At 41.3% G+C, this 25,652-nt stretch overlaps 1 protein-coding gene and 1 long non-coding RNA gene across 3 annotated transcripts in view; one reads left to right on the forward strand and one right to left on the reverse strand.

Annotated features, from left to right (window-relative positions):
• LOC112983045 (uncharacterized) overlaps nt 1-6,234 on the forward strand; it is a 43,883-nt gene extending 37,649 nt beyond the window's left edge. Inside the window, exon 4 of the long non-coding RNA XR_003259136.2 lies at nt 1,714-6,234. This is a non-coding gene — a long non-coding RNA (uncharacterized LOC112983045). The remainder of the gene's footprint in view (nt 1-1,713) is intronic.
• EPB41L4B (erythrocyte membrane protein band 4.1 like 4B) overlaps nt 1-25,652 on the reverse strand; it is a 181,620-nt gene that overhangs the window by 11,336 nt on the left and 144,632 nt on the right. For both annotated transcript variants that reach the window (XM_026099883.2, XM_026099884.2), the window contains exons 21-23: nt 22,985-23,089; nt 19,992-20,127; nt 19,479-19,556 (exon numbers count right to left, since the gene is read on the reverse strand). In XM_026099883.2, coding sequence (XP_025955668.1) covers nt 19,479-19,556; nt 19,992-20,127; nt 22,985-23,089 — 319 coding nt within the window. The remainder of the gene's footprint in view (nt 1-19,478; nt 19,557-19,991; nt 20,128-22,984; nt 23,090-25,652) is intronic.

Genomic DNA, 25,652 nt, shown 5'->3' on the forward strand with positions numbered 1-25,652 from the left:
AACAAACAACTGTGCAAGGGAGCAATTCTTTTAAATTACAGATTTCTAGGTAAGCATATTACGTAAAATTTCACATTTCTTTTATAGCCCCATATTCACGTCTGTTAGCAAGATGTGTGTATGTATACATATATATACACACATACTATACTGCTAATTGAACCTACTCATTAGATCCATGCAATAGCTCCTAGCAAGTTTGTTAGGTTATGTCACACCCAGAGCCAAATCTGTCAGTATAAAACATGGACAGTTATAGTTTGTCTTGCTCTTTTGAGAGGCAGTAAATACTCAGGAGCCAAAGCTGCCATTCTCAGGTTATGCAGGGTTTACAATATGATATTAGAGAATAAAATACAAGTGCGCTCTATTATAATCACAATCCTTTAGCTATAGGCAAAGCACACATAGAGATGTGAAGTTGTTTGCTTATATCCAATTTGATATGCTACAGCCAAAATCCCCCTAATTTTGCAGGTTGGCCTCATTAAGGAAATGAAGTGCAATTACTGAGTACAGAAAGGAGAAATGACGCAGAACGATATTTAAGAGCCCACTGAGAGCTGGGACCAGAGGCACATCATAGGGAAAGCCAGCCTTGATCACGTGCTGAGGCACACGGCAGTGCTGAATACTCTCTCACAAAATCAGCTACTGCAATCTATGGATGTGTCTGAGGCCAGCCTTCGTACCAAAACGCAGCAAAAAGCAGTTAATCTGGCTTAGTTCTCAGCACGAATGCCTCTCTTTGGAGTTATACTTCTTTAATCTCAGGAAAAAGACAATCCCAACAAATGAAAGGCTCTGTAGGTTCTGAACCACCAATTTCCGGCATTTTAATGAAACTGAAAGCAGAAATTAAGGAACACAGGAAAAAAAAAGGAGAAAAACATAGGATTTAAGAGTTAGAAGCGGAAACAATTCCACTCATCTTTTAGGATTTATTCTTTCTTTTTCTCATCTTTTTTTCCTTCTGAGCAGAGGCTGGCATTACTCAAAGGGCAGAACACAGGCTACTGGTTTGCCTTGCCAGGGCCTTGCTAAGAACGCTGCTGCCGGCTCCCACACACGGAGCAGGGAGACAACACTACTGTTGTCTCCTCGGCATCGGCGAGAGATGCTTATCTATTAACAGTTTGGTTCTTCTGACTGGGAAGTAGGTACAATGTCCTAATCCACACAATGGCACAAAAATCCACATATCTGAGAACACTTTTCAGATAGAGGATATGTAGGATGAGGACAGTAACATGGAAAGCAGCAGTTAAGCTGCTTATGTCAAACAGCATACGGAAATCTGAACAGCCTTGTTATCCAGGAAAATACTTCAATGTCTCTGTTCCGCACGCCCATCAATCCAGCAGCACACTGACCACAGCAGCAGTTGCCAGCACCTGGGAGGAGGAAAAAAACCCTACACATTCCCACCCTGCCACTCAGGAAAATCAGCATCAAGTGTGAGACTTTTTCTGGCCCTCATCTTGGGGTTGAATTTATTATTTGGAGTCAAAACTCTCAGAGTAGCTCAGAAAGCAAAACAAGCCCCTGACCACAATAGGATGCTAGACCTTAATGTTGCACCCTCCCCACACAATGCAGTGCCTCTCTCCATGCCCTAGAAAAAGGCCACACCATACCTCTTAAACTTCACCTGACTCATGCAGCAGGTGAAAACAATCTCTAAACTTTTCCTGGTTGTTGTCTCTGTTGCAGCAGTGTGTGTTGAAAGATGCCACCTGGAGATTGAGAAAGGAAGAAGAGCAAAGCCATCTCCACTGTCTCAAGGAAAGCTACTGCTTCTCCAGCCTTGAAGACCTTCAGCAGCTTCCAGGCTTCACCTGGGATTAAGAGTATGAGGGGATGAGGATGGGGGAAGACGTGGGCAGCTCTGCATGCTGGACAGCAACAAGAGGACAGAGCTGGGCTCTAGCTAACAGCATAGATAGACTCTTAATTATGAAACATGATTTTAAGGACAGCTGCTCTCTCTACAGGAGCGAAAACACTCTTGCAGTCTAGGTCACAACTGTAAAACATCCTCTAAAGCAGGTCCCATAGGTAGCTGTCACGTTGCAGCGGTGAAAGGGGAGTGAGCATGTCCTGTGTTCCAGCCGCCCGTCTCACGCACTGATGGCTTGTTTCGCAACCTCAAATGCTTCTTGCTTGAAAGGTCAGGGTGCATTACCATAGCAGAACTACCGATATCCTTATCTAGACTATTTAGCTTGGCGAGCTGAGAATTTACTACACTTGAAAGAACCCCTGGCTCTTAACAAAAAGAAAAAAAAAAAAGAAAGAAGAATAATATCAAACTGATCAGCACAGTCTCAGGAGAAGTCTAGTGGTCTAGTAATCTTTAAGGAGAATAATCAGATAATCTGAAAATATCCCATATAGCAAAATAGCCACATTGCTTCTGTGGGAAAATGAATGAACTGTTATTCCCCTGTGGATAATTTTCTGCTAGTTTGTAAAGATTCTTGTTGCATTATTAGCTGTCTCTTGGGGTAACATACTTTGCAGGTATCTTTGCCAGAACCAGAAAGAATTAACAGCACTAATTTTCCCTCATTATTTATATTGCAAAGAAGAATGAAGGGGAAGGGGAAAAAAAAGGGATGACAGGAGAAGTCTTCCCTTTTTCTTTGCACTCATGCAAAAAGTTTTTTTGAATAGAATTTAAAATCTCAGTAAAAAGGATTTAACTTTCTTGAAACACCTTTTAGATGGGTTAGGAGAAAAAAACTGTTATGTTCTCATAAAGCAGAAGTGGGGGAAAGCCAAAAACAAGTATTCCCACCTGAAATGAAAGCAGCAGAACACTTGTGGAAAATGAATCAACAGCTGGAATGCGCTAATTGGGACAAAAATAGCTATTTTTGGTATTTCTATCAGAAGGGAATGTTGCAAATGTCCTGGCTGTGACAAAAATGCCACTTTCAGGAGCAACGGGCTTATTTTGGATATGTTTGCCTACACTTAGAAGTATAGGCAAAAAATGAGTACTCAGGATGTCCACTGCCCTGCCATAATGTTCATTATAAACACAGCTCTTGGTATATACACATAGCCAGAAGAATACTCTATGGTGCTTTATTTAAAAATACACGCTTTAAGTTGAATATCATCGCATCCACACAGGACAGAGACTTGTTTCTACCAGTCAAACTAGAAAAGATCAGCATGCTAAACTACTGGACTATACCGTGTTAGCATTTCCCAGTCTTGATGTGTGGTATGACTTCATATGAATTATCCATCTGACCTGCTTTCCAAAACTAGTGATTGGATTTTGTCCTCTGCAATTGTTCACTGAAAGTCTTGGCTGTCAAACAGTTTCAGTGGATGGAAATGTAAAAACCGAGAGTATCTGGTCTTTTCCACCATGCAATACTCCAATGGCCAGAAAATTCTTTTGAGGAGAAGCTCCTCCTGGCTCCGGTGATCACTTAGGTGAAGTCAACCCCAGTTCGCTCCCTTCGTGTGTGGCAACAAAGTGACGTGACAGGCAGGCATGCATAATCACTTTTTGGATGCTTGAGGCAAAACCAGACCAAAGCAGTGCAGTTCAACAAACTTGTAACAGGATGGAGACCATAAATTAGCAGTACTAGCAACTACCATTGGCTGTCTCAGACTTGGAAAAGGCTGTGTGAACTGAATGCCCTGATGAACCAAACTTGGTGTGAACCCCACATGCACTGCATCCCAGGTTATCTTCTTTTCGAGGAATGCAGGATTCTTTCCACTTGTTGAAACGTTATCAATACATCAGTATCAGCAGACAGTTTTAAGTCGCATGCATTAAAGAATGTGGCAGTTTCGCAGAAATGTTAACTCTGAAAACACCCTAAGGCACCATCTGTGAAATTCTTGAAGAGGATGGGTTTCTCTGCTAGCTGCCCAGCCAGGTAAATACTGTTTGCGCGGAATTGCTCAGCCTACTGCCATTCCTTGTGTGGAGATAACACAGTGAAATGTCCCTCCTAGGTCTGTCTGGTCTTCAGGTTTCCCTTGCTCATCTCCCAAAAAACTGGTAGGACCTGGAGTTCAAGGAAACACTTAAAACAACACTCACTAACACCTTAAAACTAGTGTCAGTGAATCCAACTGTTTGACTCGTCTGTCTTATCAGTTTGGCCCAGGTTTCCACAGGAAAGAGGGACTGCAATGCAGAGTCCACCTTCCCACAGGAACCACATAACTCCTTTTGGTAAACTGAGAAAGCTCCTCTCAAGAGCCACGTTCAGTCCACAGAGGTGTCCACCAGTGTCCTTGCTAAGCCAAGCTCCCTTGCACTCCTCTCAGATGAGCTTGCTGTTGCTTTGCTCTCCTCAGTACTCCAACCCTTCTCTGGCCTTGCTCCAGTCAAAGTCCATCTGTCTTGGAGCACACCTGGCAGCACACACCACACTCCTGAGGTCTCACTTGTGCAGTATGTTCTAATATGTTCCTCTCCATCAGATACTCCCCTCCATCTCAAAGTCACTGGGCGCATCCCTTCTTAACATGGAAGCAGTATCAGGAGATGACTATGTGACTCCTTGGCTGTGCTGCAGTGCTCTTTGGTTGCAAATGGGTGTTGAAGGGAGTTCACTGGGGCAAAGTGCAAGCCTCTGCGGAAGCTTGGCTTTGCTGCAGCTATAGCATGTCATGGATACTTAATGTATGATAGCTCATGGCTACAGTATAAGCCATACATTGTTTGCAAGCAGATCTACCTAGTGGCTCCTAAACACAGTGGTTAAAACACCTTGGATAGAACCCTGAATCTTCATGCCAACTTTTGTACTAATTTGCAGGGGCAGCTCTGCAAATTGTGTTGGTGCTAGTACACCTCTTATGCTGCCCTGTTGATCTTTGCCCTAAGGATTGTAGTTATAGGTGTAGTTATGTAGCCAGCAAAGTGATTCCAGAGGCATTTGTGGGGGTAATAACATTGTTGCTAAGTCAGCACAGTGTCTCTGCAGCACATCAGAAAGGAATACATTTCCTGGCTCTGCTTTACAACGTAACTTTGCCTTGAGACTGTTTTGGAGAAGACATTTCATCCTTCAAAAGAATACACAGTAGGGGCGACTCAGATGTGATAAAAGCAAGTCAGTGGCCATGCTCTCACAGTCTTCAGGATTTTATTTCGCTGATGCTGTCAATGTGAGCAAGTTTAAGTGGGACATAACCTCAGCATGGGCTGTCAGCCTAGTTGCCACCCCCTCAAGAAGATGTGGCAAGGCAAAATGATGTCACAGTCCTGATGCATTGGCTAAAACACAGACTAAGGATTGCGACACTTGCTTGGTCTTTGTTTAAAACACATAAATGAAACAAAAAGCAGCAGGTGTATTGGCTGAGTATGTTTTTCCTCCAACACTGGTGCAGAATCAATCAGTTGTATTGCTGGGACAGCTAATGCAACATTACCTTTTTTTTCCCTTTGTCTTTACCAATGAAATCAACAGCATTCCTGTGCCAGGTGCCTAGACCGCACGCACAGCCAAGAAAATCAAATGGCATCTTCAGCAGATGGAGGCTGTTGTCACAGAAGAAAGTCACTAAAGATGGACAACACGAAGAGGAGGAAATGAGTACTGTGATTCCTGACAGATGAGAGTGCCCCAAGTAAGCCATGTATTCACAATTTGATTGCCAGCAAATGGCCAACAGACCATACCTGTATTTTGTATCAGAAAACTCACCATTTTCTAAGCATAGACATTGACTGCTCATCATCCAATAACTGGTAGTTCACTATGCCTTATTCACACAGAGACTTCAAACCCATGGACATTTTTACAAAGGATGATGAATAACTGTGTAACAAACAGGCACTTTTTCAAAAGCACTGGGATCACATTCCTCTACTGGAAAGTTATGACAAGCTGATGCAAACAGTGCACTGCCTGACCCTTGCCCAACACAAACAAATAGTTTGGCTTTCTGCTGTAATCAGTCTCTGCTTGTGTAAAATCAAGAGCTGCCTGAAAGACCTTAAGTGTCCAGAAACTCAAACCAATCTTGATCTCCTTGAATGTCAGGACAGTAGAAATACTTTACATTAATTTTCTGTCCTATTTTTCTGGGCTATTGAGCTCTGTCAGAATCCCCGCGAGTTTATACCATTCCCTGTCCTACAGGAAAAGAATAGCACATGCAGAATCAAGTCAGTGGTGCTGCAGAAAAAGTGCTAAAATGACAAACTTGTACACTGCTTTTATACCCCTATCCAAAAGGACACTTAATCATATGCTCACCTTCAGCATGCGACTAGCCCCAGTGAGTACTGCAGCCTTAATACGCACATGTGCCTAAATGCTGTGACCCTTCATGGACTCAGACCCACTGAAGTACATATGGGAGTGGTGACTGCTGCACTGTGCTGCAGCTTGCAACTCTCGCTACTCCAGAAGTCTGCTCTGAATTAAATCTCTATATGACCATAATCAGACTCCATCTTAATAGGTCAGACCATATTTATCACCCTTTCTAGCGTGAATCCTGGAAACAAAGCACTGCTTCTTTAAATGCAGTGAATACAAAACCACTTGATCATACCAGTGAGATCAACTTGATCAGAATCTAAACATCTATAAGGAACAAGGCTGTGTTTGGCTTAAGATTCATGCACGAACAAATTTGATCTTGTCTCTACTACATCTTTTGTGATATATATTACATCTAAAAGCCTGTTTATTCATAACCTCATGACACCAGCTGTGGAATCATTAAAACTGCCAGCAGAAGGGGTGCTCTGTCTTGTCTGTAAGCAAAATCTCGGGGCAAGTGTCCAAACACAACAGCTCATTAGGCACACGCATTTACAAATTCAAACACTTGCATGTTAATAGTCTGCCAGGTCAGTGCCATGAAACTCATCAGATGCCTCTGCATCTGTTGAGCCCCTCGTTAAAGCAACCCAGCGTCAAAGTAAACGTATTGTTCATTTTCTCTGGGCTTGTTTCCATCCCTTCATGAACAGATTGGGACGTTACCTTAACAGCCAGCCTCCCCGTCTGAAACACCATACCCAGGAATGCTCAGTAGCTAAAGAGATTAGTCCCAGCCGAGGGATAATCCCAATCGAGTAGGGCTATTAGCACATAGCTTACTCTTGCCCATCCTTAATTACAGCAGAAATTTCTCCTTTGGACCGAGAGAAAAAATACAGGCCCAGAAAAAGCAGCAGTGTGAATGCCGGAAGGCTGCTTTTTCATTTAAGCAGAGCTCTGCTTCCCCATAATTTGTTTATTGGGCAAAGGATCCAGGGGATCCATTATTAAAGACATCTCTGAAAGTGACTGAAGACGACCACGCTGCAGTGAATGAGGACGGAAAAGGGAAATGGGAGGGAGGCCAAACGATGACTGTCGTGTCCCTCGAGCTCTGTTTGTGGCACATCTTCAGGGGAAGAAACACATTGTGAGTAAAATGTCACTGGCAGCTGCTGGTCACCAGTCAGTGACTTCCAGTCCATCCCAGCAGCAGGTGAGACAAACTGGGAGCCGGGCATTTCCCGCAAGGCACATTTCCAGCACTGCCGCCTCCAAGGCCCCTTCCTAGCACCACCCATTTTGCAATGAAGGCCAAAACACACCTTCCTCTGGCAAGCTCTGCTGATGTTATGGGCCCTGGGAAGATTATAACAAACTCATTCAATTCAGAAAAGCTTTGAAGCCACTAAATTGCACAAGGAGCAGAAGCCGGCCCTGCCAGCCTCAGAGTTGGGGAACACAGAGGAGGTGTAAAGCAACAATTTTACCTTTCTTCTCAACAGCCCTGGGATAGGTGGGAGTTAGGACCTGGACTACCCTGTTTTCTTGATTTTCTTGTTTTTTTGTTTGTTTTTGGGGGGAGGGGTGGTAATCCTGTGCCTCTTGCTTTCAGAATGTGCTCTCCGTGAACACGGGAACTCACTGCTCTTGACACAGGAACATGCTCACTTCAAGCATACTGTAAATATGGAGAAAAGCCTTCATCCACACTAATTGCCCCTGTCCTTGGGGACGGAGAAAGCACAGTTACTCCAACCCTTCTCACCTAGCCACTAGCAGCAAGAGAGGAGAGATATGAAGGGCAAAATTGCTTTAGAAGCACACACAAACACAGGCTCTGCCGACCACCAACATTTTGAAGAGACCAAGATTTGTCTCAAGTTCAGGCAGATCAGCCATTGATGCAAACACATGGTCTCTGTCTGGATGTCAGCACCTGAGCTTCATGGTTATTGATTTTCACAGTTTGCTCCAGATACCGCATGAGACGAGACTGCCAAATGGTGCACAAATTCAGGTGGTCAGAAGCTCACTGTACTTGGTGTGCAATTTCCCATCTCCAGCCTTGCCAAGAGGGTTCTCAGCAGAGCACGTGCGTATGCCTTGGTACATGTGCCAGATGGCCCAGGCGGCTCTCCTGTTATATGGCATCTTGCTAATATCCAGCCCATTGCCAAAAGTGACCGGGTAACGTTCCACAGAATCAGAGCACTTGCAAGGCTCCAGCCAGTTTTTTGGCAGAAGAACAGTAAATGACATTAACTTGCTAAACAAGTTTTGCAGAGGTTCGCTTCCCTGACCTCACTGGCTGTTCCTCCAAGTGGGGGTTTCAGTCTTGGACTGTTGAACATGAGATGAATGTCATGCCATAAAACAAGCAATAAATCCCTCTACGGCAATGGTTTTGTGGGCAAGTTCTAGGGAATAATTCTAAGGAGCCTGTAAGAGCTGTTTTCTAGTCAGCAGGCTTAAATTTGAGATACAGGTCATCTACCCTTGTAGAAATTTTCTTCCTCAGCCAGAAACAGTTTAGCATTTTGTTTCTCAGAAAGTGATAAAAGGGGTAAGGAACAGCAAAGGAGCCCTTCTACTGAGTTCAGTGGGCTTTCAAGCCAATTATCATGACAGTACATTAGCTGGAATTAAGCAACTCTTACATTCTTCTTTTTATGATTAAATGATACTTTTCTGCTATGATTTACGGAAACCATGCAATTAGCACCACACAAATGTGCTGAGATTTATGCAAACTTAAATTTATCAGTTCAACTTATCAGTTATTTCTACTATTGCCATTCCTTAGAGTAGTAAGACTGCTGTACTAGACTCTATACAAAAAACTAAGCAAAAGATCTCTCCTGATGTAAATCTCACAGCCCAATGATGGGGTCTCTGTGTTCCCTTTTTGCTTGCTAATAAATGTGCTACAACCATTTAAATAGCTAATATTCTTGGCAGGGGATTTTCCCCATTGTTGCGACTGACTGTTAAAGGCAGAGCACAAATCAATAGATAGCCAGTGAAAGAAAGTCATTGGTTGCTTAGGTACCATTGATGGTTCATCAGAAGTGACTGCTGTTGGGACTGCTCAGGAATTCTCTGCAGAAAATGCCTATTCATTCAAACTGACTGTGTTAGAAGAGAATCAGTGCTGATTTGATTTTTTCCAAACTTAAGTAATAACTAAAAATGATTTCAACAGCATTATCTAAGAGGAGGTTCCAGTGCCCGCATTAGAAAAAACATTTTGTTTGGAAATGTGAGTTCATTGAAGTGAGTTAAAAAACAGGAGTTGAAACTGAAGCACTTCACAAGTGTTAAAATGAAAACATTTCAAACTGACCTGATATTTATCTCTACCCTTCTTACCACTCTCTGGTATTTGATTCAGGATGTTTTCCAAAATACAGACTTTTGAAAGAAAACATAGACAACTAGATGTTAGTTTAATCAGGAATGGAAAAAAAAAGAAAAAGATCTCCTATCACTTCCAATTATTCAACTGACTGGCAAAGAAAAAAAAAGTTTACTAATACTTGCTCTTTTTGCTGGTTTGACAAGCTGAGTCACCCAGCCAGTCAAAATTCAGCTCAAAAAGCAGATGTTTTCATTTTCTGTTGGAGCTTGGAGGCATTCAACTGAAATTTTACAGCAAAGCCAAGCAGTTAGCATCGCACTTGCTATCACACTGGAAAAAAGTGAATTAGAGTTACATATATATCATATCATTAGTGTGGTGGAAAGAAAACAGATATACAATAGTTACTCACTGGAGTCTAAACACAATTGCCACTAAGTACAGTGAGGAAGAGAGATTATGAACTTTGCAGCTGCTGAAGCAAAAGGAATTATGTACTTCTCAGGCCAAAGGAGAGGTTGCGAATGTGCCTTTATCAAAAGACTTTGGAGACATAATAGCTCCATCACTATATTTTTCTCACTGAGAGCAAACATAAAAAGATCTACCTAGTTTCAAGAAGCTATATCAGAAGATGAAGATTTTTCTATTCAACAGATTACTGTACAGTGAAAAAGAAGGAGACTCAGCCAGCTAATCCAAACTCTATATCTAAAAAGCCTTGTCTATCTATCGTTCACTTTTATTCCTCCTAGGCAAATGTTACACCTGCTTACTGCTGGCAAGGATATATGAAACACATTTACTTGACAAGTAGATCAACAATTTGAAGTACAAAAATGATATTGAGCAAAAGCATGAAGGATCATGTCAAGCATTATTCACAAAGATACACAAGTTGTAAAAGATCTGCTGAAGATTTACCTTGTCAGCTTGCAGCAGGGGGTAGATGCCAGCCAATTTATTACAGGCTTTTGAAATTCCACCAACTACTTAAACTGTTAAGTCAGAGCTCAAGTGCTCTGGCCTAACCACTGCTGAAATAGTAGTGACCTACATCACTTCCGGAGCACTTAGAAAAGCTCTGAATTGAAGATGGTATTGCACTAACTACGCTAAAAGGGAAGCCCATAGACAGGCTTTCACTGCCCTGTCTATGGTGTTTGACGCCTTCAAGCTCTCCGCCAGTTTGGGAGCAGTCTCCCTAGGATATGGCCTGTCAAGTGGGCTCACATCACTGTTATTGCCAATAACTAAATCCTAGACCCTGTGTCATAATTTGATCATTTTTTCATTTTAAAACTAGTTCAACATTCACATTTGTCCCATCTGGAAGACCGTTCCCAAACCTGTACCTCTCACAAATGTCTCTTATTACTCCCCGACCCCTAAGGGGATGTATGTTCTCTGTGTTTCACAGGTGATTTGACCTGAAGCTAAATCATTTTATTTGTGGGTTAGTTTTCAGCTGGATCAGGGAGCTGATCCAGCTTCTGGCACAGCTACACTGTGGAGGCCGGGAGAGGTGAAACCACCCAGCACCCATTTATGGAAAGACTTGTGGGCACAGCCATGACACCGCAGCCTCCATCCTCCAGCTTCACAGGCTGGTCTTTGTAAACTCCCATCAAACCACCTCCCATATGGGCAAAACAACCATCACGCCACAGGGCAACCCTCTTGTGGATGTTGCTTATGGAGCACTGTTCTCCAAGCTATTTTTCTGACTCGGTCTCCCTGAAGGTATGCTGGTGTAGAAGACTCAAGAAAGAGTAAATATCTTTTTGGATGTGGTCCCCCCAAGTGGCAGGCCAGCTATGGAGTCCAACTAAGGTTTCAAGTTCTAGCACCAGCTCTCCTTGCAGGATCTGGCAGAAACCAGATTTATGTACATACCTTTGTCTATTTTGTAATTTCTATAGGCATGGGACAGGCACAAGTAATGCCAGAGGACAGTTATAACAGCATCTTAAAATGCACAGAAATGACTAGAAATAATTGTATGTGGTCGTTATCACCTCTGCAATGAAAAGCTCATGCCTTTTAGATTCAAGCTACCTTCTGACACTCTACTCTCATCTTCATCTCAATGTTTGTTAGAAGTTACCAGTAGATCATTCAGTATTTAAAAGCAGTGAATTAAAAGATACAGAGTAGGCACAGTGCAGCATCACGTACTTCCACTTAACACCTTCCCCTCTCTTTGGTACCTTCGCTTGCTCATGTACACATCCTATCCAATTTATCACAGTGTCCACTGGTACAAATTCCGCAACATATTTTGCCTTCCATGTCTTTTTATTTCTTGCAGAATTCACATTTAATTAGTTAAAAAAAATATGGAAGTATTGAATCATCTGTGGTACATTTACACAGTACATGTTACTGTGCTCAACATACAGATAATGGGAAAATAAACATCCATTGAGCCAATGAATTAAATCACTTAACATAGAGGCGAAATAAAAGTTAATCTAAATGCTTACAGCCCATATTTTAGCATTTGCTTATTCTGCTTCTTCACTGACTCTCTGTACCCTTTTATAATGGATGGATGAGACCAAATCCCCAAATAGCTAGGTAGCAACCAAAGCATTTTACAGGTATAAGTGAATGTTAAACTAAGATCCAATATGCAGTCTCTGAGCCTGACTGCATTTCCAGACACTTGGTTATCAGAAAGTCAGTAATTCATCAAACTCTGCGTATGAGACTGGCAGTCCACCCATAAAGCCCCATGCTCCAACATGCAGAGCTATGCATTAGTTTCAAGTTCTATTTTTAGTGCTTTATTTGTGCAGACAATCAGAAGCAGCTCCTAGAGAGTGTGAAAGTCAAGCATCAAAACGCATTCACCCATTATTTTGGCTAACCAAGCGCCATGGTTATTTTAAAACGTGGTATGTCCCCTCTCTAGTTATTAGCATGCTTTATCCAACCAAAATGATGACCAGATAATTTGCATATGCTTGAATCAGGTTGCTTGTCTGACTGTGTGCTCCTAGTAGCCTTGCACTGCATGTGGCACTGAGTACTTGCCTCCTACAACCTCCCAGCTAAATGTCTCATACTCAGTTTTACCAACTGAGCACTTTAGTGAACCCCTTAATATTGTTGTTTCTATCTGGCTGAAGATGAAATGCTCTTTTCCTCACAGCAAAAAAAATGTCCTCTGCAATATCAATATCTCAATTTTAAGTATTCCTTGAGTTCCTATGGAAGTAGATTTATTACCTGTTGCTGGAGGTTTTTTGCATTAAAGTTGTTTGCTTTAGCAACAGCTGCTCTTTGCTGTTTCTTAGTTTAATATGGAGTTAAAGGGCATGAATTTGAAACTGGAAATAAACACACATGTTGCTTACTGCTTTGGGTTCTTACCTGGACATACAACTGCTGAGCTGCCCCAGAGAAATTGCTTATTTGCACAAATTGTTTTGCTGTTAATTGGCCATTGCATGCAAGCTACTCAATTTGTACGTGCAAATATGTAACTGAGAGGCAGGCCAGCAAAATAGCATTTTTATTGCTTCCATTCCACCTTGTACTAAGAGTCCTTTATTTTTATGAAGATGTAAAAGTAGAAAGCTTCTAATTCAAAGTATATTACACAGCTTTCTGAAGTGTTTTTAGAAGACCTATTTTATCTATTTTATCTTGAGTATGTAGTTCAAATAAGTAAAGCATTTATAAATTTGTCTCTCACTAAAATGTTTCAGAGACATCTAGGCATGTGGCAACACTTCATCTATACTTCCAGCCAGTTAGAGTAGATATGTGCTACTTAATGTTCTTATCAAATATTAGTCTTGAACTGTATTATAGTCACTTTTGTTTCAAACTCAATGCCAAAAGGACTGGTTGTGCAACTATTAAAGTTTGATATGTTTCCCTGTCTTCTATGGATTTTTTTTTTTTTTTTTTTTCCACAGTAAGTGGAAATCTCTTTAAAAATGAAGGCAAGAAATACTGGAGTCATTTCTCACTCTACTATGTTATTTGGCTTATTGCAACCTTGCAAAATTATCATGAAAATTTAGTAACTAAAAATCAGATCAACTCCTCTTTATCAGTGTAACAAATGCTAATGGGAAGTAGAATGAAAAGATATTTTACTCACCTTCCTCTTCTTAGCTACCACCGAAAAACTATCTATTGAGAGTTTGCAAGGATGTTTTATTGCTTCCATCAAGCTACTTATTTTCTCAACTTCCCCTGAAGACGACTGGCTTTTGACCTGGGTGATTAGTCAAGTCATCCATTCATATTTCAGATTCTTGTGACTTGAGCTGCTCTACATTATACGACAGACTAGAGGAGTACTTGGGCTAAATTAATGGAATGGCTCCACACCTGCAGCTCTGACTTCACAAGGCATAGTTGAGTCAGGTTAGGTACAAGGTGGTAGTAACCTTTTGTGGTCTTTAATAATTTTCAAGCCTGCAAGAAGTGAGCTAAAATGAATTGCACTGGTTAGTCCAAAATCATCAAAGCCCAGGAGTCTCAGGGCCATGATGCTGTTGAGCCCAAATATCTATTATTATTGAAGAAGGAAAAGCGATCCAGTCACAAGCCTCTGTCTCTTTTTGAATTTTCCTTCCAATTCCCTTGATGATTCATTGGAAATAGTATTCCTTTCCCTTATTTACCAAATTAAGGTAATAAATGTGTTGTATTTCAAAAATTTTTTTTTTACAGGTACTTCTCTTTGCTTAGGGCTCATTTACAGTTGCTTTGGAGTACTTTTAACTTCACCTTTTATTGGGTCTTGATTGTCTGTCACATCCATCAGCATCTTCATCCCCTTGTGGCAAGGCCACCACTACACAGTGAATCGCCTTTTTCTTTCACCTTCACATGTCTTTCAGAGTAACCAAGTGAAAGACCTGAGCATTTCTTTTCCCTCAGAAAGGCACAGACAAATACAGTCAAGCCAATAGCTTTTGAGAACCAGAAGAGAAGTACTCTGTTATTTCTAAATGTTCTTCAAAATAAATTAGATCTCAGGTCAACCTGTGCTGAAGAATTCAAATGTCTTTGGGTTGAGAGGCCCAAAGTTAGTAGGGGACTCTAGAAGAGGCAGCCTTTAACAGTGCTTAGTTTCATTTTGTTTCCAAAACAATAGCCCCTAATACATTCAATTCTATCCTCTTTCAGACTCAGTGCAATACATTCAATCAACAGGATTGCTTGGACTAGTAAACACTATTTCTCAAATAAAAATATTTGTTTCCAACTCATCCTAAATAAAAATATCTAGTTTTATGTTGAAGGCTATTTTAATCCTCAGTTAAAAAAGCAACACTATTTTATTTCTCATTTTTAAATTATCATACACATAATTTATGCTCCTTAAATGTTGGACCTCAGGTTTGGAAAAGGCAAATAATTTTCTACTTACTGTTTTCCACCAATAGGTGGCACGTGAAGCTCTAGAAATTTCTTCACTTGCTAGAGCATGAAATAAGAACATGTATAATTTGCAAGTATATAGCCATCTATAAATCAGGGCTCTCTGATATCTCTTCAGATGCAATCATGATTTAGTCCAAGCTCATGCACCTTGCATTATAAATTTTAGTCCAAGTTTAAAAGTAGCTACATTTGGTATACAAGACTGTCCATCCTTATGTATTTTGTCCTACACCATTAGGTCTAACTGAAGTTTGCACACTTTGCCTTTCTGTCTTGGTTAGGAAGGTATTTATTGGCACGGTGCAGCAGCTGTTACATTCATTCAGGGTTTTAGCACTGAGCTTGTTGTAATTAAACAAGAAAGCTCTACATTCATACCTATGTCAAAAAATCATACTGACTGAAAGCTGAAAGAGAATAACTTTAGGCTCAAGCTTTGTTTTCCAGTTCCACAAAAGCTAGAAACACTAAAAGAGAGAGAGAGAGATGCAGTTTGATGGCAGAAAGAGCCTACTACAGTGAGTAAACTAGTTTTAATAAGCCACAATAGGGATGCTCATAAAGTCATAATGAAGTGGTACAGAAAGATAGGGATTTTCTTCTGTACACATTAAATTGATTCTAAGGGCAGCATATAATGCTTTGTAATCAATTAACAGTAGGCTTTACTTGAAAAATGGTAAAATTGTGCGCATAAGGTAAAAATTCCATAAACCATACGGCTTGAGGAATGCAGCTCAGAAAACAGTACCTTTCACTTGTAGGCAACGTGCATTACTCAATATGCATTTCTCCTGCAAAATGATTTTCTGAAATCAGTCTGCCTCGCAATTGTCCTGCTGCTCTTGGCAGTCTAAGTATCGATGACTAAGTGACTGTTAGAGCTCAGTCAGCTCTTGTATACATCACACTGGCTCCCCAAGGCTGACACAGTAAACAAATTTGCCTACTCTGATTCCTGTGTGGCAGCCCGGATTAATTCTATTAATCCAGTCCATTCACTAATCCTTCCATTTTTATGAAATAATGTGATTTTGTGAGCTCCATTTCTAACTGTAACTCTCAGCATGTGTTAAAGCTTCCACTGTATGGGCAACAGCAGTCAAAATATGGACATAACCCAAGGCTGTCAAGAAGCATCAATGGTCAGATGTCGAACAGTGAAGATCATGCCGCTGAGTGAGGGACTATTAATCACTCTCTGCCACCAATGTTACAGAAGAGAAGGGAGGAAGATGTCAGAAACAGCTTCAAATTAACAGTTCTCGAGCAATCTGGGGAAGCATAGCAGCAAATATCATCACTGAAGAAAGCAAGTTGATTTTAAATGTCTTAGGTGCCTTAGTCTCTCTAGTTGAGATGACAAAGAGAAGCCAGCTGTTTGAGTGTTTCTCTGCAGGATCCCCCAACTATATGGGCACCTAAACTTCTAACCCGGTCACCTCAGGTAAACGCCCCAAATTAGGCAGTATGAATAACTCCTTTAGATATCGCACATGTCACTGAATATGAAACAAATATGAGTACAATTTACAAGTGACTTGCCAAGGGCCAGATCATAGTGGGTAAAGCCAACACACTATCACCGACTTCATGAAGCTAAGCTGTAGATGATCTTGACCCTCCAGTGACAGCAGATGTTGTCACAACAGAATTATTACATAATCAGAGTAGTTCAAAATGAAATATTTCCCCTAGCTTGCTTTTGTTTGGGGCCTCTCCCCCTTGTGAATAAACCTCGCATTCAGACACTCAATTGAAAGCAACCTGCAGCCAGTGAAAACTGCAGGGAAAGGTCTGTAAACAGTAACTGCTCTTTAGAGCACAAGCTGACCTTTGAAGATGCTAAACAAAACAGAAAGAGCTGATTGATGCTGTGCATTACGTGCTCTCTGAATTATCACAACCAAAAAAGTTATGGAAGGTTGATTTATGAACATACAGCATGAGAAATGATGTCAGTGGATGGTGGGGTAAGGAAGGGAAAAGGATGGCTAGGTATAATTTTAGCGAAAAAAGCCTAAATCCTCAGCTGAGAAAGGAAAACTGTAATGCTGACATCTATTAAGTGGAAACAAAACACAAACCTATGTAACCTAGAACAGGTCAGCTGCCAAAGTCTCCCTGACTGATTTTCAAAAATACTACAGCAAGATATGAATCTTGCTGTAGTATTGCTTTTTAGAATAAGAAATACACTAGTAAACTCTAAAGCTTATTTTAAACTTTAAGTTTAGCCCCAATCATGTTATTAATACCAAGAAGGTCAACGTAATCTATACATTTCAGTCTGTGTGTGTCTTGCCAACCCAAACTACAGGCAAAGGCTGCAGACCTTTGAATCCTTCACTTTCTTTCTCTTGTTCCCTTCAGTTTTCTTCTTGCCCTAGAGATGTATTGGAACGAGGGTGGTTCTTAACTGCATTTCTTCTCTTTCTCTCACTTTCTGGAACTGGAGGGTTTCATCTTCCAGCACTTTAAAGAGACCCCAGGTAAACCTTCCCATTTCAGTAGACGCTTCTCAGTTTGCAAAGGTATTTTGGGCACCAAAGCAGGCCTGTCTCTCCTACATGGTAGAGGCAGCAACAGTAAGCAATGCACTTCTACTAGAGTTGCCAGTGCCGCAGCAGTTCTCCAGCAGGTGCTGGGAGGCCCCTTGCATTTCGGTTGCTGCAGTTCAGAGGTTCAACACCTGTACTCTAAAACCCTTGGGGTGCAAGGACCGCTCAGCTGTGCCAGGCTGAAGGGCAGAGACAACAAATGGGGCAGCAGGCACAGAGCAGGCACTAGCAGCACCATCAGGTGCGGCACCATCAAGTGCCATTATGGACTCCAAGAGTCTCACACTTGTCCTTCTAGGACAAGCGTCCATCACCAAACTGCAGCATACCGGCAGCAGTCCCAGGTGCTCACTAGCTCCTGCAGTTACTATGTCCACTGCCCTGCCCCAAACCTGCCTTTCACTCTGCAGCGACAGGTCTTTAGGCATAGCACACCCCATGCCCACACCACAGTCCACTCCTGGCCCAGGACTCGCTGGGAGCATGCCAAAAATACTAAGCCCTTCCCTAATAAGCATGACCTAGCATGCCAATTAACAATCAAAATCTAAAGGCCAGGTTTCCACAGAAATGGAGCTTATCGAAAAGATGAGCTTCCTGGGCTCCACAGAGATAGTCTGTTATTAGATTTCCAAGAGGAAACCCTTTTTTTTTTTTGTTTCTGGACCTGCCTCATGCGTGTTGAGGTGAGTTCATGGCAGGGCCGTGTGTGGGTACCCAGAGCACCAACCCTGGCTTTCTCAGCCTCCTAGGCTGCACTCAGGGTGCATGCCTTGACCTGTCTTGGGAGCCAGAAAACCACAGTTGAATAGTCCTGTCCCATCTGCACCTGTACTGTGAGAAAGCCAAGGGGAGACCAGGAAGGCTCTAACAGGGGGGACACTGTTACAGCTGCCTTCATTTCATCAGACTTGCTGGAGAAGCCACGTCACCCATCTGGCAGTGATATGACACGCGCAGTTACTCATTGACTGTGACCTGAAGTAAGAGGCACATCTCCACAATGCCTTTCTAGGACTGTAAGCCAGGATCTAATCATGCAGCAGAAGTGGTGCCCAGAACCAAAGTGCTTTAATATTAAAACATCTACACCAAAAATGCAGCACTCTCTCTGTTGTGTGTTTTATTTGTTTTAAACACAGTTCCTAGAAGACAGCAAAAATGGCTTTTGACAGCAGAGACGCTATCTGGCATTTGAGCTATTTGTGAAGCAGGATGACTTGGAGAAAGTTCAGGATCATACTGTGATCCTTCAAATAATCCACTGGAAATCTAAGATGATAGCCTGAGATCACTGAAATCAAGAAGCACTTTGACCTCAGTGGGACTAGCATTTCTCCTCTGCTTTTAAGCAAACCCATAAATCACGTACTTCTAAAAAAAGAAGTTAATAATCAACATGTTACAGACTATTTTTGCCTTAAACTGAAGCGAGGCACTCTGCCAATGAAACATGAAAGTCCAGGTACGCGGCTTTGGGTTGGCTCTTGGGTGATGCCAATTGATCAAAGCTCATGGGGAAAAGAAGGGACTTTCCAGATAACTCCCAAAAGCAAATCTATTACTGCCTTAGGAATCTACATTAAAGGGTCAGAATAGGTTGGTGAAACCAGTGCAGCAAGGTGTAAAGATATCCAGGTAGGAGAGAGAAATGAGAAGTAAAGTCATCCGAGAACACAAAATTGCATTCAAAATCCCAGCCATAATATTTTTTCATGTGCATTGATTTTCAGAGATGCTGATTTGAGTTTCATGGGTGCTCAGGACCACTGAGTATCAAGGCAAACTTTCTTTATTCCTTTGCACTACCCAACACACTGCATAATAACACGTTCATTCTAGTGTGTACATTTTCCTGGCTGCAAACAAATTATTTACCATAGGTGTGGCCTCCGTGAAATCCATGAGGAGGTCGCCTGGCTCCAAAGCAAATGTGCTTCCAGCATCTGTGGAACTCTACAGGCAAAGAAGAAACCCAGCTTTGAATAAACAGATAGTTTCTGTGTTTCTGTGTCTTTTTTAATGCCTTAAAGCACAGATTGCCAAATGGAGTTCAAATTTCACACAACATTTTTTAAATTCAGCTACTCAGGAGAGACAGACAACAAAATTACACACTTTTGCAATCGAGGTAAATATTAATTTAATCCTGGTCCACAGCCCCCTAAGGTTGATGAAAAGGCTATTATTGATTTTAGTTGTGCCTTGGAGCAGGCTCTGAATACTTCCTAGCTGCTGCACTTACACTGCAGGTTAACATATCACCACAATCCCACACTAAAAACTACTCCCAAACGTAGAATCGCTCTATCTAACAAAAACATACCACCTGAAACTCCCCCTCCCTGAATGCTCTCCCACCCAGCATGAGCTCTTCTCTTTGCATATTACCCTGGCACCAGGCGAAACCTGTCCTTGCCCTTCCGACGTCTGTGGCGTACACATTTTCTGTGAGCTGGGAGATGTTGAAGACACAGGTGTGGACGCTGCCGCTGCTGCCAGTGCTGGAGGAAGGTCATCTTCATCACTGCAGTTGTTAAAAGCACAGGCAGATCTTCTCATTAAAACATGTAACCCAACTCTGACCATACTTGTGCCAGAGGAGATATCGGAAACCTCTATGTCAGCTGTAGTGCTTTGGAATGAAGCACTGTTTACTCTCCCATGCGTAATGCAATATTCACAGCTAACTTTGCAAATAAATTAGGGTGCCTTTTTTTTTTTTTCCAACTTTAATGATTCCTTGCAAGTTGATTGGCTAGTTAACTCTCAACTGCAAATGGAAATCTTATGAGTATGATGGGCAAGTAATGTTTCTACGGAGTATGTGTATGCAAATACATGAACTTAGCTGGTATCACGTTGCTTTTCATGTTTATATTCTTTCCTATGGAGGCTAGCTCTAGTTAAGATAGAATTTTCTAGATGAGAAAAGTCTGGTTAGATCCCTCCATGGGCCAAACTGCTTCAGTGGCTTTAGGCCAAGGGGGAGATTTGACAACCATTATGCAGTTGGCTTTAAAGGACTGAAATCCTCATCGACTACAAATAATTGGGATCGGTCAGGCCTGGGTTAGATTTTTAGTCCTCAGTTGATAAATAAGTTGCACAAAGGTAAACAGAGTCATAATTTGTCCCCCAGAATCTTTATTACTAGGAATGACATGCAAAAAGGAAAGGATACAGCCTGACAGTTTACAGTACTGGTAAGACTGATTTTTTTTTTCTTCCTGTTATAAAAAGGTGCAAATCTAACTACCAATTATTTCTGAGAAGAAAGATTTCTTCAGAGATTTTCTCTGAACAAAATTTTCTTCAGAGAAGAAAAGCAGGTACAACACGCTGTTTTCATGCTGGAAAGAAAATGTAAAATGTTTTGGGCCTATTAAATAGATGCTTTATGAATGCAACAAGCCAGATCTGGGCTGTTGACCTAGTTACTCTCTCTTTCAGAAACATGTAGCTGACATTTCCCGGGTCCTTGCTCCCCTCTCTCCACAGGAATACACTGGCATCGTCCCCATCCTTGCTGGGTAAACCTGCTCTGTTGCGGACAAGGAAGCAGAAAACGGCTGAGAACTTGCCAGTTCAGAGAGGCGTCATAGTCTCTAGGTCTCAAAGCTGAGCTTTGAACTGAGAGTCCAGGCTTACTGGGCAACAAGCTGTCAGCATGCTAGCTATAAGCCTGAGCACTGGGCTTCTTCGCTATTTCTCTGCTTTTCCCATAGCTGCCATCCAGACACTGAGATATCACTTGCATCAAAATTGCCTGCGCTGGATAACCCAGTTCTCTCTGTTTGCCGGTACCAGAATTTTAGTTTAACAATCTGTTTACATTAAACCCCGTATCAACATTTTTTCGAAGTATGCATATGACACCTGTGACCATGCTTACAATAGGACATGGATTTCCTGCCTATCCTCACACAGAAGTGTACTCAAAGAATAGGATCAGCCATCATGGTCTGTTTATTACTTGTTGTTACACAAATAGCATCACAAATAATCAGTCCCCTCAGTGTCACAGCCTTTTCCTTTGTGGACCACTATCTACAAGGCCCTCATTTCCCACATTATATCAAAATCTGAAAGGTCGCACACAACCTGAAACATGTAGCAGGCTTTCCCCTGCCTGTAGAAGAGGCAGGAAAAGCAGTGTCTTGTTCAAGAAAAGCCTACTGCTGCCTAAGCCACACTGGGCAGCGTGTATGAGCAGGCTCCCGCCCTTGAGAAACTGCTCCTACCAAATATTGTCGAGTTCCCTGCCACATGTTATCTTCAGTATTAGCACGCAGTGAGGGAACCTGGCTTCCCTTCCTAGCACGAGTTGTCAATTCCCATCTTCTGCCTCATTTTCAAACCACGCTGGTTGATGTATCACGGTAAAAGAGACCATGTCATGGCCTGCTGACCAAGCTGTGCCTGTGTGTTCCCATATGTTAGCCTTGGTCTCTTGGACAAATACCAATTTGCTAATTTCTGATTTTCCTCACAGTTTCAAACTGATTCGTTCTTCTGTTTATTCTCCTAAAGTGTTTTTCAGTTTTACTGATGTAAATTGTTACTTTTGTTCACGCCAAAAGCAAGCATTCTTAACAGTGAGAGAAGACATAACTACGTAGTGGTATTTATTAGAATTCTTTTGGACGAAAGGAAAGCTTTTGCTAATATAGCTATATATTTGGTGACACCCAAATGCAAAATTGCTGGAGGGCCTAATGGTTGCATTCCACATAACAAGCATACATACTTTTTCTGTTCATTACGGCCTTGGTGTTCTTGTATTAATAATTTTATGCTGATATTGTCCCTTCATTACTTTTCCACTAGGTTTAAGCCCTTAGTATCTGATGGCCTTATTTGCCATTTTGCATGAAGGACAAATTAACAAACCGATTTCCACATCTATTCAGCACCTCGCACCTCAAGAGACTCCAAAACCAGAAGAATTTGGGGCAAATAGGATGCGGAAGCTTTGTAGGGACAGATCTGTCTTGCCAGGACTAAGAGACCATATAATGACATTGAGATTGTTCTCCTCATTTTCCAAATGGGACTGCAGTGAAGCAGACAGGGTGGTTTGCTCCAAGTCGCACCAAGTCTTTGACATTTCACACAGAAAAGGGACTTTTAACTCCTAACCTGTAACCTTGGCAAAAGGCCTGTAATTCTAAGCATTAGTAACTGTACAGGGATGGCAAATTCATTATGTATTAAATGCGTTAAGATTCTCAGAGATGAAAGGAACTGTATCAGTGCAAGATCATTATCATATAATTGCACTCATGCCTTTCAGAAGTCATAGCTAGAGCAATAATTAGCATTCCCCTTCATTTTCAGCTGTAGCAGGCAAAAACATGCAGATAGGGCTATATGTTACTCACAAACTGTACTGTCTTGTTAACTTCCTCACGCGAGAAACTTTAATTTCCTGCTTTTCCGTAGGGCCAGTTGATGGTGTAGTTTCAGGTCGCACTGGAGCTGGACTTCTAAAAATAACAGGAAAAATATATATGGCACAATCTTTATTTAAACTACTTGAGGCATGTCAGCAAAGTGGTAACTCATCAACACATATTTATTGTGCAAATTGGCACGTGCCCATTGAAGTTCACCCTGTGGTTCCATTTAGAGCCCACAGGCCAGTGTGCATGAACAGAAAAGGACATGTAAATTCACCCTCCCTTGCGCTGTATATCATTTACAAAAGTAGCAGCTGATTACAGATATGAAGCCTGTGTAAGACACTGTGCGGAAACATCACTATTTCCAAAATATGGCATTTTAGTAATGGCCCAGCAATTCAGTCATGTCAAAAACATTTTGACAAAAAAAAAAAAAAGAAAGAAAAGAAAAGAGAAACCTTTAACAAAACCTATTTTTATAAACTGGGAAGCCTATTCTGATTAAAATAGTTTTTACCTGAAATTAAATATTATCCTTCTGCATTTGAAACAGCAACTCAAGGGAAATGAACTAATGGATTTGATCCAAGAAAGGGATACTTGCTAGAAACAAATGCAAAACTGAGACATGTTTCATACACTCATGAATGTGAAGTACATCTGCAGACCTCCAGCCAAGGGCAGAAGTGGGAATGAGGAGACCAATCTAAAAGGATCCCCTCTTTAACCACTTATCATTAGAGTTATGTAAGGCTTGAATACAAATAGCACAAACATTAAGTATAAGATCTTCATGACCTTGTGAAAAAACATTTGAATGGTCTGCTTAAGTGACATGAAGTGACATGAAAACACACAAATTAAGTATTATTTTTATGTGATTTATGATTAAATAAACCTTATGTGTACAAGGAAATGTTATAAACACAGCAAACAGGCCAAAATTAAAGTGGTAATTTAAAAGCCTTGATTCATAATCTGTGAGCTGTTTCTGCCATCCAATCCAAAGTCCGAAGTACTATGTTAGTACTAAAGCAGTCCTACTGCTTGCCAGTGGAACTGCCTATACGCTCAGATACATCTGACAATCAGCAGAAATGGCAGAACTTTGTCCCTAAAATTATAAATTGGGGTTGAAATTTTCTAATCTGCTTGCATGATATCAACTTTCTAAATCCATAATAAAATTAAGCACACCTAATCTTCAAAATTGCATGTTCCCTCTGATGCCCATGTAGGATATAGCTGAGTTTAGTTGTCTCTGATACCTTCTGAACCTGCTGCCCAGTTACAACCAGAAGCTATTGCAGCGGCACAGTCTGTGGATTATTCCTGCGGTTTTCATACGTGTCTTTTGAAGTCTGCATGCTGGTGAGAGAACACACACACAAACTGGGGTCCCCCACAGAAAAGAAGTGCACCCCCTGCTTGGTAGTAACCAACCAACCAGTACATGTGCAGGTCAGGACTAGCTACAACAGACAGAGTTTTCTGGTCTTTGGGGAGGCCAGAGAGCATGTGAAGGAAGAATGGGAAATAAGGGAATACAAAGCATGTATCTAACTCATAAACCAGACTTCACAGGTTCATGGAACAACTTTTTTCTTTGTTATTTTTCCCTGCTTTTTGATCCCATTAATTTCAAGAAACCAGTACATATAGGAGCAAGATTTGTATCTCATCCCTTCCTGAATTGCAATTTCAGGGTCAGTTATTTATATCTCAGATTCGCAATGAGATTATCACAGAATCATCCAGCCTGATTTTCAGACTCTTCACTGAGTTTCTTTGGCTGGCAATTACAGTGAGGATGGGAGAGGAAAAGACCTCAGATCATCTTGTTTTAATCTTTAGGCCAGTATGTCTGATCTGGAAATCTCTGAACCAACATAAAGATGGAAGTTCCCAATGTCGATTTATCTAATCATGTTTCCGAATGGATGACTGCTCTAGCTGTGCTTTTTTAGACATCTTATTCTAAACCAAAGGTAGCTTCTGACAACTGAAAAAAAAAAATCACTAGTTCAATTTGCCCTAAGGGATTCTCTATTCAAGTTCTGACATAAGTAGGATAAATATGTTAAGACCTGTTTAATGACTGGATCTGACGGTCAGATCCTCAAGGAGTGTGAATGTGTGTAATTCCACTGCTTTAAGCACAGGCTTTCTGAAATACATTAGCTGAAATTCTTGCTGTGAATGAGCAGTCCCCACAATCCTTCAATAGTTTGCTAAGAAAACAGTTACAAGTTTTAGACCTTTTCATCAATCCAGTGAAAGCAGGAACAAAAATAGTGGTATCAGCTACAAAGTGAGTTGCAAAGTATAAACTCAAAGAGTATACATGAGCAAAGCACTGTACAAGAAAGGTGTTCAGGAAATAGCATAGCATGGAACAGCAAAGCTGGTGACAAATGTATTTTCAGTTCATTGCTGTTCCAAATTTCTGAAGACAACATTACGATCTGTAATGAAAGTAAATTGGGTCTTTTTAAAGAAATGAATATTTGAAATGACCATTTCAGTTCCGTCAAAAAGTTTCAGTTTACAAAGCCCATATATACCATTTTGATTCTCAGGGTTTACATTTTTAATTAAGGGTAGGAGATGGGAATTTTGAAAGTTATTGCAGCCCCCAAAATCAAAT

Source organism: Dromaius novaehollandiae, chromosome 2 (genome assembly GCF_036370855.1).
Source record: "Dromaius novaehollandiae isolate bDroNov1 chromosome 2, bDroNov1.hap1, whole genome shotgun sequence".
Taxonomy (NCBI): Eukaryota; Metazoa; Chordata; class Aves; order Casuariiformes; family Dromaiidae; genus Dromaius; species Dromaius novaehollandiae.